The 15,744-nt window shown below is 47.7% G+C and overlaps 1 protein-coding gene across 9 annotated transcripts in view; it reads right to left on the bottom strand.

Annotated features, from left to right (window-relative positions):
• Window positions 1-15,735, bottom strand: part of ZDHHC3 (zDHHC palmitoyltransferase 3) — a 36,920-nt gene extending 21,185 nt beyond the window's left edge. For 6 of the 9 annotated variants that reach the window (XM_084903241.1, XM_084903239.1, XM_084903244.1 and 3 more), the window contains exons 1-2: window positions 15,520-15,657; window positions 2,992-3,321 (exon numbers count right to left, since the gene is read on the bottom strand). In XM_084903241.1, the coding sequence (XP_084759367.1) occupies window positions 2,992-3,297 (306 nt within the window). In that variant the 5' untranslated portion in view covers window positions 3,298-3,321; window positions 15,520-15,657. Of the gene's footprint in view, window positions 1-2,991; window positions 3,322-10,501; window positions 10,629-15,519 lie in introns of those variants that run through there. The other 3 variants (XM_084903240.1, XM_084903245.1, XM_084903247.1) reach the window with 3 other exon arrangements.
• Window positions 15,736-15,744: the final 9 nt, after the last annotated feature.

The following is a 15,744-nucleotide window of genomic DNA, read 5'->3' on the forward strand; positions in this document are numbered from 1 at the left end:
ACTAAATGCTCACCAAATGGTCCAGAAAATGTGGTGGCCGCAATTGTTTTGATGTTACATTCGGGATAAGAATCTCAAAGTTGAAAGTGGTACAGTAACCATCTTGGGAAGATTATAAGATCTTTTTAAAAAAACAACAACAAACTAAGAATAGTAATAAGCCAAAATCATATACAATGTATACATCGTTATACATTGTTTATAGCCTTAGGGTGTAACTTTCTGAAAGTTATAGGCCGCATGAATCCTTGAGATACCAACATTATAATATTTTTAGGGAACTTAGAGCCATACAGAAGCTCCTTTCTAGAAACAGACTCCCCCTTTGGTGTTAATGAGGCTGCAGGCACTGATGAGAAAGCAGGAATTGATCTGCTTTGTGTGTGTGATCTGGGCCCCCAACTCTGCTCCTGGGAAGCCTGGGGTGCCCCAGGGGCTCCCACGGCTACAGGTCCCCTCTGCTTCCGTGCTGAGTTTTGCATAAGATGTCATGTGCTGGGATGGGGGTAGGCAGGGGGCAGCAGGAAAACCCAAGATGAGCCTGAGATGTGGCCTGTCTGTGGGACATGTGGTAGATACCTGGCAGATGCGTCGCATGTTTGCCCAGTTTTCTTTGGGGCCACCAGCAAAACACTCCCATGAGCAGTTGGCTGGAGTTTGGCTCCCATTCACTTGGGAATGGAAGCCCAGCAACATAGCATAGTGAGGATCATTCTCTCCCGCCTCCAATGCAAGGGCCGGACTGAGGAGGCCCATGGGGGTAAAAGATCACACACACACGTGAGGGCAGCAGGAATATCAGGGCCGAAGCCCCCTCCCCCTCCTCCCCCCCAATCCAGTTCCCTGATTCACACACCTTCTAGAAACCAATGAGCTTTACACTCCACTCTGGTCCTGCCCCTCCACCAGCCCAGACCTGGCTATACACTGCCTATCTGGCATCTCTGCTTACATGTAATACAGACACAGTTTGGCCAGAACAAAAGCCTTGCTTTCTCTTCCCAAATCTATTCTCCCAGACTCTCCCCGTTCAATAAGTGGCACCAGCAATCAATCTCCTGCTGCTCGGGCCAAGAAGACTCTGGAAGGCACACTCTTTGATCTCTTTCCATTCCGTCAGCGCCTCTGAATGGCGGTTCTCAGACTGGCTGAGCCCGAGGGACTCCTGGGAGCTTTAAAGCATCCCAATACCCAGACCCCGCCCTGACCAATTAGCGGGGACTCTCTCGGGGCGGGCCGGGCATCAGTACTTTTAAAAGCTCCCCAAGGGATTCTAATGGACGGCCGGGCTTGAGAATTAGTGGCTTAAAATACACTCCCAATCCAACAGCTTCTCTCCAGCCTCACCGTTCCCACCTTGGTCTGACTTGGTCTGAGCCACATGTCTTGTGTGCACCGCAACAATACCTCTTATCTTCTGCTTTTACTTATCACCACCCAACCCCCATCCCAAGCACAACACCTGTTCGCATCAGGCCTCTCTGATGGCTCCGCGGCATGCAGAACACAGACCGGAGTCCTCAGGAGGCCCGCAGGCTGCAGGATCTGCTCAGTCACCTGGGTCTGACTCCCGTTTCCCCTCTTCCTGAGGCTCTGCCCTCCGATCTTCATTTGCCTGACTTGCAACTTTATGTCACCCGGTTCTCGGCTCAAATGGCCCCGCCTCAGAGAGGCATTCAGATCGCCGTGATCTAAAGCAGTTCCCCTTCACCTCCAAAAAGTCACCACTACATCACCGTCGCTGTTTCATCGTCTTTACGGCACTCGGCACTTTCTGGAATTACCTCGGCAATCACATCGTTAATGCCTGACCCCCTGTGGGGATGTGAGCGTCAGGAGAGCAGGGGTTTTGGTCTGTCTCGCTCACAGCTGCATCCATTGCTCAGAATGGAACCTCTCACTTGATAAATGTGCCGTTCCTGTTATTCCATCCTCGGGGCGCCCTGGTCTCCTCCCTCACTGCTGCCAGAGTGATCCTTGTAAAATGGCAATCTGCCCCTCACACCCCACACCCGCCCTACATCTTAGGCATTCCACGCACAATGCCAGCCCAGACCCACTCTCCACTGCGCCCGGCCTGCCGGTGTGCCATCTCCCCAGACACGTGTGTAAGACGAGGCACCGTCCGCACCGGCTGCTGCAGTAACTGAGCTGGGAGAGGCCTTCCCTCGGGGCAGATGAACAATCCACCACCGGAACCAGCAGGAACCGGAGTCCTTGGAGAAGGGACCCAGCATCTGTCCTGAGCTTTCCCCAGAGCGCACAGAACGGAAATCTGTGTGACCACAGCCACCGCCACCGCCACCGTCACTCGGAGTGCTTTCCCTTCTTAATTTAAACACACTCATCTGAACAATGAAGCCCCAGAGGTCTCATCCCATAACGCACTCCAGCTTTCCCTGCGCGGTGATGGACAGGAAGGGAGGATCTAACACCAGGGCGCTTGGCATTCAGCAGCCGCTCGCACAGCTGGTACACTTAGCTAAGTCACCGGGGAGACCGCTGCTTCGCTCACGGACGCTCCCCAGGAGGCACTGGCTGTGGCCGGACACAGGCCTGCCCCGCTTTCCAGGAAGGATGAGCCTCCCCCCAAGGGAAGGCCACTCCCGTGCACATTCCCGGAGCGGGATATGGCTTTAAGTTCAAGCTCCCGTCCTGTCTATGCTGCAAAGCCCTGTCCTGACTCAGCTCCCAGCATGCATTCTGCTCCTCACCTGGCCCCAGGTTTGATGGCTATGTGACTCACCTTTCTCACTAGAGGCTACGCTTCCCCCAGAACAAACCCTGCCCCAGCAACGTACACACCCGTGTACGCACAGTGCCGTTCACCCCGGCAAGCAGGCTGAGGCAGACCGTGTTTCTGCAGGGGGACCTGTGTCCACTTCCCTCCTGCTCTCCACATTCCTAGGTCAGGCAGCATGCAGGCTGTGGCCACAGCAGGGCCCGAGAAGGAGAGAGTGGGCTGGTCAAAACAAGCCCAGACATACTCACGGGGTCCGTCAGCATGGCCCGGCAGTGGGAGGCCAGGGCCAAGAAGGCCAGCAGGTTAAACAGAATTCCATTGATGATGCTGTACACGTAGTCTTGGGATGGAATCAGCATGACAAAGAGGACCACAAACTCCGCGTAGAGGACCAGAAACCAGGTGACAATGGCACAGGCGATGCCGCAGCCATCGCGGATAAACCACATGGTTCCCGCAGGGCCAGGGTAGGGAGGCGGAGCGCACTTCTCCGGCTGCAGGTATTCTGGCTTCCGCTCAATGTCTCGGAAGTGGTGGTTGGGGATAAGCATCATCAGCTATTCTGTCCATACTGGCATCTGGAAGAGAGAAGACCCAGACATTTGGTGTCATCTTGTCATCAAGCTGATGGGACCAAACGACCTTTCCGAATGAGGCGGGAGTGTCCGTGTCACCAAACACAGGGTGGGGCAAAAGTAAGCTTACAGTTGGTCATTCAGAGAATAATACAGTAACTCATAGCATAAGAATAAACTGTGTTTCTCGTCCTCACAATTGCAAACCTATTTTTGCCCTACCCGGTAAATAAGTGATCCACCCCAACCCCTGCTTCTGCAGAAGAGCAGGGTGTAAAGAGATGATCTGTTACAGCCACACTGCCCCACCCACGCCTGTGGCAGCATAACCCGCAGCCATCTGCAGCCTGAGGGTTATCTCGCCATACCCCCTGTGCTCCATCAAACTGCCCTTCAGCGAGCCTAAATGGTGTGGTTTTCAGAAATGGAGGCCACTGGAAACAAAGTTTAGAGCAATGCTCATGTGTAGATGCTTCCAGTGACTGAATTACGCTTCCAATGACTGAATATCCAGAGAGGATGCCTGCAGTAAATCTGCCAGGTAACTGGCTACTTCCTGTCATAGGCACAATGCCCACCCATTTATTTGGAAGGATTGCGAGTCATTACCAGGAACATTAGTTACGGGAGTATGTTAGGTAGCCATGTCCCCAGGGGGAACGGGACTCACTGGGCTTGCCGCTACACACCAAGTGGCCTGTTCAGACCATTATCACCGCAGCATCTCCTCCGTAAGGTTCTCTGTCTTCCCCCTCCATTCCCGCTGCTGTCATTATGTGCCCAGAGTTACCAATCCTCCCAGCATGCCCTCTATTTACTGCTGCTAACTGGCTGTGGGCAGGAAGGCAGTCAAGTGAGGCCTTGTTAGATTCGTTTGTGCAAGGGCACTCACGTTGGACAGCAGGCCTGCAGGGCACGCCCGCAATGCTCTCCCACATTCAGTGGTTGTGGGCTGGAAGCCCCGTCCTTCCATTAGGCCGGTGCCTGCACACAGCAGCCTCTCACCACGTGTCCATCACACACGTGCACGAGTAAGATGCATGAGCTCCGTCTGTGAGCCCAGGCCCACCTCGTGGAGGCGTCTGCTAACTCCAGGGCTGGGCCACATTCTGGATGGGGGGGTGCACCAAGAAGGACCATGAAGCAGGGAACCAGAATGTTCCGCCTTGAACAGTGTGGGACAGAGTGCGCTGGGAGCTCTGTTTTCGCACCCCCCCTCACTGGTGGGTGAGAACCTGTGATCCGGGAAGCGCCCGGCCCAGGGCTCGCCTGGCAGAGCTGCACTGAGTGTTGACTGAAGGACAGATTCCAGCCCACACTTTAGTTTCTAAACATCCCAATCAAAAGCAGTCACGGCACACTGCTGTAAAAAGGTTTCCTTAGCCCCCAGGCCTCCAAAGGCAATGGAAGTAGCTCTTCAATAACCATTTGTTTTATTCAATTAGCCAAATGAAAACCTGAGAAATATGGAGGGGGAGCCCACCTTGAAACAAATGATACACATTCCCTTCACTCTGCCCCCAACCACAGAAAGGGCAAGCTTCACTCTTTTCCTCCAGTCCTTGGGGTGGAGGGATGGTTCGTTGGCATGGACCACCCCCCACAAGTCCTTGCTCAGAACTGGCTGCTCAGGCCTCTGGGGCAGGCACACAAGGAGGCTGGCGCACCCCGGAACCCAACCCACAATACCACTCCTGCCAGCCTCCCCTGCCCTCAGGGGGCAGCTCTGGCAGTGCCCTCCCAGCTCCTTCATCCCATTCCCTTGCCCGCTGGCTTTCTAACATGCCTTTCATTCAATCCCATCTGACTCACAAAGACATTCACGAAGCAGCCACTACATGCAGGGAACTGTGCAGGGGTTCACACCCGAGGATGAGGACAATAATGTGTGTGTGCTGCCCTGCTCGGTCCTCTCCCAGATGCCAATCTGGTAAGACCAGTCTTACTGGCTTTTCCCCTGCTAACTTGAAAGTCCCATTTGTTTAGCTTTGTAGCCTGGTATCTGGCATGAGTGTATGCTCAAATCAGTATTTGAATGAGTGGATATGTAAATCAGACAGACACACCCCACAATAATCCTAAAACATAGGCTTCTAGTGAGTAGCACAACAGAGAGCAAACAGTATCCCCCAAAACAAACACATACCCCAAAACTCAAAAGTGAGATACACAGACTTTCAAGGCCAGGACTTCTGAGGGGGCGGAGTCTCACGGGCATGGAGCCAGGGGAAGCGTACCACTTAGACAGAGGCTGTGGAGTAAGTGGGCCTGGGGGGCAGAGTGGAGGTGCTGGTGGGGTAGCCATATGAAATATTTACACACAGGCTGGTTTAATAAACTCAAAATCAGGTGTAATTATTTTCCTTTGGCTTAGAGAATAGAATAATGCAAATACTCAAAAAAAAATGAATATTTAACATTTTAATACATCTATTATCATGTTGGATTGCTGAGGGGGGAAGAGGGGATCTGGTATCCTCTTGAACTTGCCCCAACATGGGCTTCGCACCTAAACTACCTTATACTAGTTAACTCAGTAAATAATCACGTAACTGAACAGGCCCACTGAGAGAAGGCAGCGTCTCTTCTGCTATTTCTCCCGTAACTCTCCCTTGAAATTCATCCTAAGGAGTACATCCATAACCTATGGCATAAATCCTGTGGTCTTAAGAATATGGTATTTGCCTCTTTAAAATTCTTCCATATCCAAGGAATTGACTAAAGTATCAGTGTTCACAGGCCAGCCACACAACTTCAAAGAACAGATGGGCTTTAAAAACAAATTTGATCAAGTAGGAAATTAATCTATCTGGGCTAAAATTATCTTAATTTGTTGTAAGAATCCAAAAGAACTATACATTTTATACCCATTTTAGGTGATTCTCAGAAAAACAATGAATGAACCACGAATTCACTGCTTGAAATGCCTCATAAAAAGTCTAGAGTGAGTCACTAAACGTTTTTTCAAAGGGTGTGGTCCAAAGGAAAAGGGCCTTATCGTCTGCATCACCACCTGCCAGCCAAGGAAGGTGCCCAGACAGGCAGAGTGCTCTGGCTTTACCAGCGAGCTTACACTGGTTCTCCCTCCTGCCTCCTGTCTGTCATACTTTACCTCCGACAAAAATTTAAACGTAAACCCTGTGCCCCCAAACCAAACTCTGTAAGACAATAAAATTCATTGAGGGAACCAGGAAGTAGGAAGTTAAATTTGCCTTTTTGACTGTAACTGGTCACCTTCTTATAAAACCCATGCGTGTACCCACTGGGGCTCCTAACAGTGGTCTTCATTTCAGAACCAAGTCTGGTTTTGGCCAGGCTAACAGTTCCTACAATTACTACTACTGGCTCCTCTCCTACCTCCCAGCTTCTAGAACTATTAAAAAACACACACACCCACATACAGGATGATACCATGTGTGATACAGACATCGGGGCTCATTTGGGTAACACATTCTCCTTTCCCTTTTTATAAATGTGCTCCATGTGTTGCAACAATGAGAAAGATGAATGAGACAACTTTAAAACAAGGCCACACATAAGATTAACGGTTGGAAAACAATCACGATCGGAGTCAGAACTTTAGAGGGGGAAGGAGCCTCAAAGAACACCTACTGCATTTCAGCCAAACTTTTGTTTTACATAAGAGAAAATCCAAGTCCATTTGAGATTTTTGTCTAAAGCACATGTGTCAAACACAAGGCCCGAGGGCCAAATCCAGCCCGCCAGGCCTTGCAATGTGGCCCACACCGCACTGTCATCACTGCACTCCGCTGTCAGTTTATGACATTGTCAGTTTATGACTGTTCAGTAAACCACTCGGCCCGCGATTTAGGCTGGATTTTAGATTTTGGCCCCTTCTCTGATTGAGTTCGACACCCCTAGTCTAAAGCATCAGTTTAGACAAGACAAGCAGTGCTGTCTGCAGGAATGGAGATGAACCCCGACATTAACTGAATGGCTATTATGACTGCGGACTCAGAAAGCAGCTCGTTTTAATTCTTACGATGGCACAGTAGCTTTTATTATCCACTGGACAGATACAGAGTGAGGTGCAGAGGTTTTGGTTAATGTTCTCAAGGTCATACAAAGCGAGGGAGTGGTAAAGCCGGAATTCAAAACCAGCTCTGCTTGTCACCATGGACCGCATTTTGAGCATAGCACAAGGCTGCTTCTCCTCCCTCCCCTCCCCTCGCCCCCTGCCCACCACCCAGAGCAGAGGAGGAACGCCCAAGCAGGAAACGGGAGTTCGACTTCCTATCCCTCTCACATTTGATGGAACTGAGGACAAGTCACACTTCAACTTAGCTTTGTCTTCATCTCTAAAGCGAGCGGGAAGGCCTGGATCTCCAAGCTGTGATTTAAAAACAAACAAACAAACAAACAAACAAACAAGAAATGCCCTCTAAGTAGACTTTCCTCCCTCTGGCTACTGGGAACCTATATGACCATTCTCTTTCATGGATCATATTTCCACTAGGCTAGCTGACCTCTTCCAAAGGCTGGCCCAGCCTGTGCTACAGATGGAAAAAAAGGAAGCTCAAGCACTGGCTGGGTGGCTCAGTTGGTTGGATGTCCTGTACACCAAACGGCTGTGGGTTAGATCCCCAATTGGGGCGGGAATGGAAGGCAACTGATCGATTTTTCTCTCCCCCCTCCTCTTTCCTCTCTCTCTAGAAAAAATAAAAGAAGCTCAAGGAGTTAATTGATGTTATAAAATGTTAGGAAGGTTGCTTACTTCCTCTCTAGTTCTAATGAATGGGATCTACTAGTTGCTTTTACTGCCATTGCCTGCATTACCTTCTCCTGCTAGGGAGTCTGCGGCCCAGCAGGAAAATTTTTATAAAGGCAATAATATATTACTGACCTACCTACCCAATTAATTTTTGTCAATGAGTGTGATACTCAGTACAGGAACCCTTTGTAAGTTTTTGGGAGGGGTCTGGCTGAACACCAACCATTTAGAAGAGTGATCCTGATTTAACTTAGGAAGTAGGAGAGCTGTAATGCTTTAGCCAGGGGTCACCCTAAGATTGAGTCCCTAAAATCTGCTTCTGCTGAGGAACACTTCCTGTGGGGCCAAGTTCGATCACACTGCTTTTTCTGAGAGAAAGCCCATGCATGCTAGACAGAGACCAACAGCAAAGGTTCCCACCTAAGGATGTTAAAAATAGCACCGACACCACATGGTACCACATTCAGACATGCAGCCTTTGGGACATTACCCAGAAAAGGCTTGGTCTTTTTTTTTCAGGAACAAACAACAAATGTGCTTGGAGGGATCAGGAAAAAAAGACCTAGAAAAGAGAGTGAGAAGTTATTGTAACTATACCAGGTTTTGCAAAGGGATTCTTTTTGAACAACCAAGGGATCAAAGAAGAAATTAAAGAAGAAATTAAAAAGTTTCCTGAGACAAACTAAAATGGAAACACAATATACTAGAAATTGTGGGATGATGATGATGATGAAGAGGAGAATAAATAATAAAAACTATAAATTACAAGCCCACAACTAATAAAACTATATATTATAAGCCCACAACTAATATACTCAATGACAAAAGGTTGAAGGCTTTTCCTCTCAGATCAGGACCAAAGACAAGGGTGATCATTCTCATTACTCCTATTCAACATAGTACTAGAAGTCGTAGCTAGAGCAATCAAGTAAGAAAAAAAGTATCTGAACTGGAAAGGAAAAAGTAAAATTGTCTCTTCGCAAATGACATAATTTTCTATATAAAAAATCCTAAAGAATAAACCAAAAAAAGTTAGATCTATTCAATGATATCAATAAAGTTGCAGTATACACAGTTAACATATAAAAATCAGTAGCATTTTTATACCATAACAAATTATCCGAAAAAGATATTAAGAAATTGACCCTACTTGCAATTCTGTCAAAAACAATAAAATAGGAGTACATTTAAGGAGTTGAAAGACCTCTACTTTGAAAACTATAAGACACTGGCCAAAACTGGTTTGGCTCAGTGGATAGAGCGTTGGTCTGCGGACTGAAAGGTCCTAGGTTCAATTCCGGTCAAGGGCATGTACATTGGTTGCGGGCACATCTCCGGTAAGGGGGCGTGCAGGAGGCAGCTGGTCGATGATTCTCTCTCATCGATGTTTCTAGCTATTTATCCCTCTCCCTTCCTCTCTGTGAAAAATCAATAAAATGTATTAAAAAAAAGAAAACTATAAGACACTGTTGGAAGAATTAGAAGATAGAAATATGCGAAGGTGTCCCATGTTCATAGATTGGAAGAATTAATATTGTTAAAATGACAATACTACCAAAAGCCTTCAATAGATTTAATGCAATCCCTATCAAGATTCCAATGGCATTTTCTACAGGAATAAAAAAAAAAAAAAAAAAAAAAAAAAAAAGACACTCCTAACATTTACATAAAACCACAAAAGACCCCAAATAGCCAAATAAATCCTGAGAAAGAAGAATAAAGTAGGAGGCATCACACTTCTGATTTCAAGCTATACTATAAAGCTGTGGTCATTAATACAGGATGGCACTGGCATAAAAACAGACAAATAGATCAATGGACCAAAATCAAAAGTCCAGAAATAAACCCAAGCATATTTGGTCAACTATTATTTGACAAGGGAGCCAAGAATACTCAGTGGAGAAAAGACTGTCTTTTCAATAAATGGTGCTGGGCCAATTGGTTATTCACATGTAAAAGAATGAAACTGGACCCATATCTTACAGCACTCACAAGAATTAACTCAAAATAGATTAAAGTCTTAAATGTAAGACCTAAAACCATGAGAACTGCTAAAAGAAAACAAGAATAAAGCTCCTTGACGTGAATCTTAGTAATGATTTTTTTTTTATATGACACCTAAATCACAAGAAATAAAATAAAAAATAAGTAGGACTACGTCAACCTAAAAAGAATCTGCACAGCAAAAGAAACCATCAACAAAGAGAAAGAAAACCTATGGAATGGGAAAAACTATTTGTAAACCATATCTAATAAGAGGTTAATATCCAAAATATATAAAAAACACATATAACTCAGCAACAAAAAAACAAATAACCCAATTAAAAAATGGGCAAAGGACCCAGAGTAAATTCTATGAGTTCTTCTGTCTGGGAGGCTATGCCAAGCAGAATGAAGATGGCGTGGAGTCAAGAGGCCAGAATTCTACTCCCAGTCCTGCCAGTCATTTACCTTATGATTCTGGGCAAGACAGTTACCCTCCCTGGGCCTCAGCTTCCTCATCTATAAACCAAGTGGGAAGATGGAGCTGACTGCTTGGGCTCCTTCTTCAGGGCTGAGATTCTGACTCCTCTCTTCTCTGGAACAAATTCAATGTTTCCTTTGTTAATTTCTTGGATTTTTATAATTTTTATCAAAAGCATCCCTTAAATTCCTTTCCCCATTCTTCAATATTTTTAAAAAAAATCTATCTGTGTTAGCAATTTTTCTGAACATGTTCAGTTTTTCAATCAAACATACCATTTCCTTTTGTACATTCATTTATTTTTTTGTCAGAGTTGAAAAGCACTATCAAAATACATCACATTTACAAAGTGGTAAAAGAGAAGCCTTAAAATCCAAAGTTAAACATGACCGTTTTTCAATGTTTAAATATTTGCACATATGGGATCTGTTCTAAGTTTTACAAACTGGTAAGATGCATTTGAGGGTAATATGAGGCTTAGAGAGGTTAACTGACTTGCTCTATGTCACAAAACTAGTTAGTGGCAAAGTACAGATCATTGGCGTGGGTGCCCAATTGTCTTGCCACCATAGATCCTTATCTTCCCAACCAACCTGCCTTTCTAGATTCCCTGCTACTACTTGGCTTAGAAATGTCTACTTTGTACATAGCAAAGTGAAAACTTATTGCAACGGGACTGGACTTGTCCCACTAGGCCCATTTTACCAAGGTGAAAAATCGATTCCATCCAAAGGCTTTCCGTCCTATGGACCCTGCAGAGGAGACATTCAGGCCTCAGGTACCAAGAAGGTCCAGAGTCCAATCGCCAAGTCTCCACACACCAGGAAGTTTCCAGTTTGGAGAAGACTGTGAAAAGATGTGGTTTTCCTGGCTGAATGACTATTGGGTGGGGCATGCAAATGGAGCCTTCTCACCTTTACAGCCAGAAAAGACCTGGCCGTGTGCCTCTGGAAATCTGCTTCCAGAGAGGAAGGCAAAGGATTAAAAAATGCAAAAAGGGGAAGTAACTAGAGAGGAGTATGTAAGTAGACTCTTTTTTCCCTCCCAACAGGTCAATATCCTGACATCACTCCCCTATTCTACTTCAGATTCTGTTACTTTCTATGGCTCTCAGGGTGTGTATGTGTTTAGATATTTACAGATTTGCTGATCACATGGGACCCCTTTTCTCACATGTGCCCCGATGCAAGACAAAGCAAGCACCCTGCCACCCTCTCAAAATGAAACCCACTTGTGAAGACCCTTCCTCTATTTGAGAGTAAGTTTTGTCCATGTATTCCTATCAATTTTTCTATCAGTGTGATCGTAAGTTATAATTTCTAGATCAGCAAGACAGACACAGGCCTGCTGGCTACAGTATGACAAGTTACTTATATTGAATATTCTTTAAGACAAAGTACAGGCCTAACAAATGCATAGCACTTAAAGGAAACAGATCTACAGAGAAAACAGTAGCTAATTGTGAAAATGCAAAGGAAAAAGACTTAACATTTGGCTACCTCTTTAAAGGCTGGGAATTAAATGTTTGTTCCTCTGCTGGGCTTGTGGGAGCTTCCCGCAGCTTCAGCACCTCGGACTCTGCCCCGGGCTCCTGAGACCGGCTGTTACTGCTTTAATGAACCTCGGCTAGGTTTTTGTTGCCGGCTGGTGGATAGCAGCAGCTCCTTACCTCTTGCCCTTGATGCCTGGCCAGCACAATTAGCACGTTATTATAGGCTGGCCTCTTGTCTAATTACCCCGAGTCTCAACTGAGCATTTGCCTTTATTGTCTTGTTCATGCACTAGTTCAAGTGCCGGGCTCTCCAGCTATAGGTCCGGAACTTCTCTTAGGGAGGCGTGTGTTCTCAGTTTACCTCTTCGGGCCCTGAGCACACTACTCACGAGCATGCAAACAACTATTTCCTGCTTGTCTGAAGAGCTTTGAGAAGTCTGTCCTGGTATAAAGCACACGGCTGGAATCGGGTGTCCAAGCCTACCTCAGTCCTCTGTACCACATCCATCGGCCCGCTCTGCTGTGGAGAGCTCTCCTCAGCTGCTTCGGGTTAAGCTCTGCTCAGCCTTTCAGATAAGGGAAAAGGTGTGTTTCCATGACCAACAAAGGCCTCCTTCAGCAAATACTCCCGTGAATGTAATGGGGCCTGGGGGCAGACTCCACAAAGGGGTGGTTAGGTGTACAAGTATGGGAGCCAGATTACCTGGTCTCAAACCTTGGCTCTGCCACTTACTACCTTGTTCTAGTAACAAGTGGTCGCCAACAGATGGTCCAAGGGACCATTGGTGGTCCGAGAGGTCTGAGAGATTGGTGACTGCTGGTCTAGACAGTTAACCTCTCTGCACCCCAATCTGTAAAACAGAGATTAACAGTAGCTGTCTCATAGTACTCTGAGAACTGAGTCAGATAATCTTTATGTTTTAAAACAGTTTTGGCACATAATAATCAGTAGGTAAATTTGTGTTAAATAGAATTAATAGAGCAGAGATTTAGAATAGACAGACCTATAAAACAGTGTGCTCCCCAAAGAATCTGACAGTGACGGGAAAATTAGTTGGTTTAATGGAATGTGCTATCCCTGGCTTCTTGATTTTCTGGCTAACATAAATTCTTTAAATTGCTTCAATAAACCAAAAAAGAACTCTGAATTTATGAGTTTTTAAAATTTCTAATGCTTGCCCTAGCTGGTTTGTCTCAGTGGATAGAGCATCCGCAACCCAGGCTCGATCCCCAGTAGGGGGCGTGCAGGAGGCAGCTGATCAATAATTCTCATCATTGGTATTTCTCTCTCTCTCTCTCTCTCTCTCTCTCTCTCTCTCTCTCTCTCCCTTCCTCTCTAAAATCAATTAAAAAATCTATTTTTTTAAATGTCTAATGCTTTATCACAACAAATGGGATGAAAATGTCCCGGTGGCACTGAAGTAGAACAATAAGGGAAGGTGTCATTGTTTTAGTAGAGAATTCAGAATGAACATTCTACTGTTTCCACCTCTCACCTACTTAGCCTACTAACATGTCTGACATCATTCATAATATTACTTAGCAAACACTGCCAACCCTTCTCCATCAAGGAACTTTTAGTCAGTTGTCAGGGAAACAGTTCAGAGATGTTCTATATTTTTTTAAGACTTTTATATAGAGATGATTCCATGGTATCCAAACTCAGACTTTCTGATCTGTCCATTTGCTTCCACTTTTTAAATCTTCAGTGCTCTTAGATATCCTAGCTACTAAGACTACACATCCAGGGTCTCTCCTTTCTGAGCCATCTCGAGCACAAAACCCCTTTTAACACCAGCAGTCCCTTGTTATCTCATCCCAGAGTTCCTCGCGTGGAATCCAGGCGTCCAACCACACTCCAAGGCATCCATGTGCCACAACAGGTGGGGAGCCTCTGCTTTCATTAGTAAGGAAACCCTTCCAGCGTCACCTTTTCAATTTCCCTGGAGGGCCAAGTCCTGCCCTGCAAGCTGTCTTCCCTGGAGATGCTCCTGTAGAGAACTACTATGTAGAGGCATAAGAAACGACCAATGTCTAGTCTACCGAGAAGTGATCATCTATGTATTTTGGGGGCTCGGCAGTTTAGTGCTTAACAATGTGGGAGGGTGTTTTCTTTCTGCACCTTCCTCGGACCCACCTCCCTATCCTACTGTGCTCATTAGCGCCACCATCACAGCTCCTAACCACCATGTTCTGTGGCTACTTTGGCCCTAGAGCTGCTCCCCCACCCCCACCCCCCCTCCCCGGCCTGGGGAGCAGCAGGGGCAGAAGTTGTGTTTCGCTTGTCTTAGGGTTCCAAAGCTAGCCCAAAGCCCATCCATAGTAAGCTCCAACAGTTATGATCTGTGTGAAGATAATGTCTGCAAAACACCACTTTTTGGACGACCAAGCCATCTTGTTTTGAAAAACAAGAAGATTCTTAAAAAAAAAAAAAAAAAAAAAAAAAAAAAAAAAGGGACATTTGGACCCAGGTGGGTTGGTTGGGCGTCGTCTATACACCTGCCTCCATCACTGATCAGGGCAAGTGGCTGGGATCCCTGCGCAGGGAGCATGCGCAGGGCATGGGATGGATGTTCTCTCACACACAGATGTTTCTCTCTTCCTCTTCCCCTCCCTAAGCCCCTTCCTCTCCCTAGGCATGTCCTCTGGTGAAGAATTTTAAAAAGAGGGGGTGCATTTGGAAAAGTTACCAGATGCCCTCTTTGCTTCTTTTGGTTAACTTTCCTGCATTCATCTACATGGCTCCTTTAAAATCTGTACCACCCCTGTTTGCCCCGCCTTAATGGGCTCCTTCAGTGACCCCATATTCACCTTGCAGGTATCCTTTCTGGATATCCAAGGTCCATAGTCCTATACGGCCATGGGCCATCGCCTGGGCTGTTCTCCTCTACTCCCCCCCCCCCCAACACCCCCACTCCACACACACACACACACACACACCCCTCCAAGCAGCTGTCCACAGCTCCCAGAATCACCCCATCAAGCCTGGGCACTGCGCCGCTCGCCAGCGCCGGTTACCAAGACGCTCCTCCGCCCGCCCGGGACAAGGGGATCCTGCAAAGTCCTGGGTCAGCGTTAGGTAAGCCCGAGAGAGCGAGAGCGGAGGACGGGAGAGGAGGATCCCCGAGGGGAAGTGGGGACGCCTCGGGACTCACGCCTGGTCCGGACCCTACCCACCAAGAACCACCGAAAGCGGCTCCATCGCCTCCTCTTTTCATCCATCCCAGGGACCAGGGAGATGCAGGGACAAGGTGGTAGGGGAGGGCGAGGAGACAGCCCCCCTCCCTACCCCGGGCCGATCACGAAGTCCCCTCCCTCCCTCAGGGTCTCTCTCTCTCTTTCTCGATCGCACATGACCGGCTCCTTCACACGCACACGATCTGCTACTTCAACTCCGGCCCTGAGCACACTGCGCCGCGCGCCTCTCCGCGGCGTCCACCGGCCCCGGCCCGGCCCGCGCCTCCCGCCTCGCCCCGGCGCTTCCACCAGCCCCAGTTCCGCCTCCCAACTGACCGTGAAGTCGGAGGCAGTTCCCCAGTCCCAGGCCCCCGGTGAGGCTCCCGCCGCCGCCGCCTCCCCCTGCAGTCCCCGACCCGGGCCCCGGCCTCGGGCCGCAGCGATGGCTCCCGGGCACGAGGCGCCGCGGCTCCCTGGACTCGGCCAGACACCCGGCGGCGCACAGGAGAAGCCCATGGAGCTCCCGGCTCCGGCGGTGGCGCCTACAGGGGCGGCCGCCGC

This window comes from Pipistrellus hanaki (assembly GCF_964339955.1).
Source record: "Pipistrellus hanaki genome assembly, chromosome: 13".
In the NCBI taxonomy this organism is placed as follows: domain Eukaryota; kingdom Metazoa; phylum Chordata; class Mammalia; order Chiroptera; family Vespertilionidae; genus Pipistrellus; species Pipistrellus hanaki.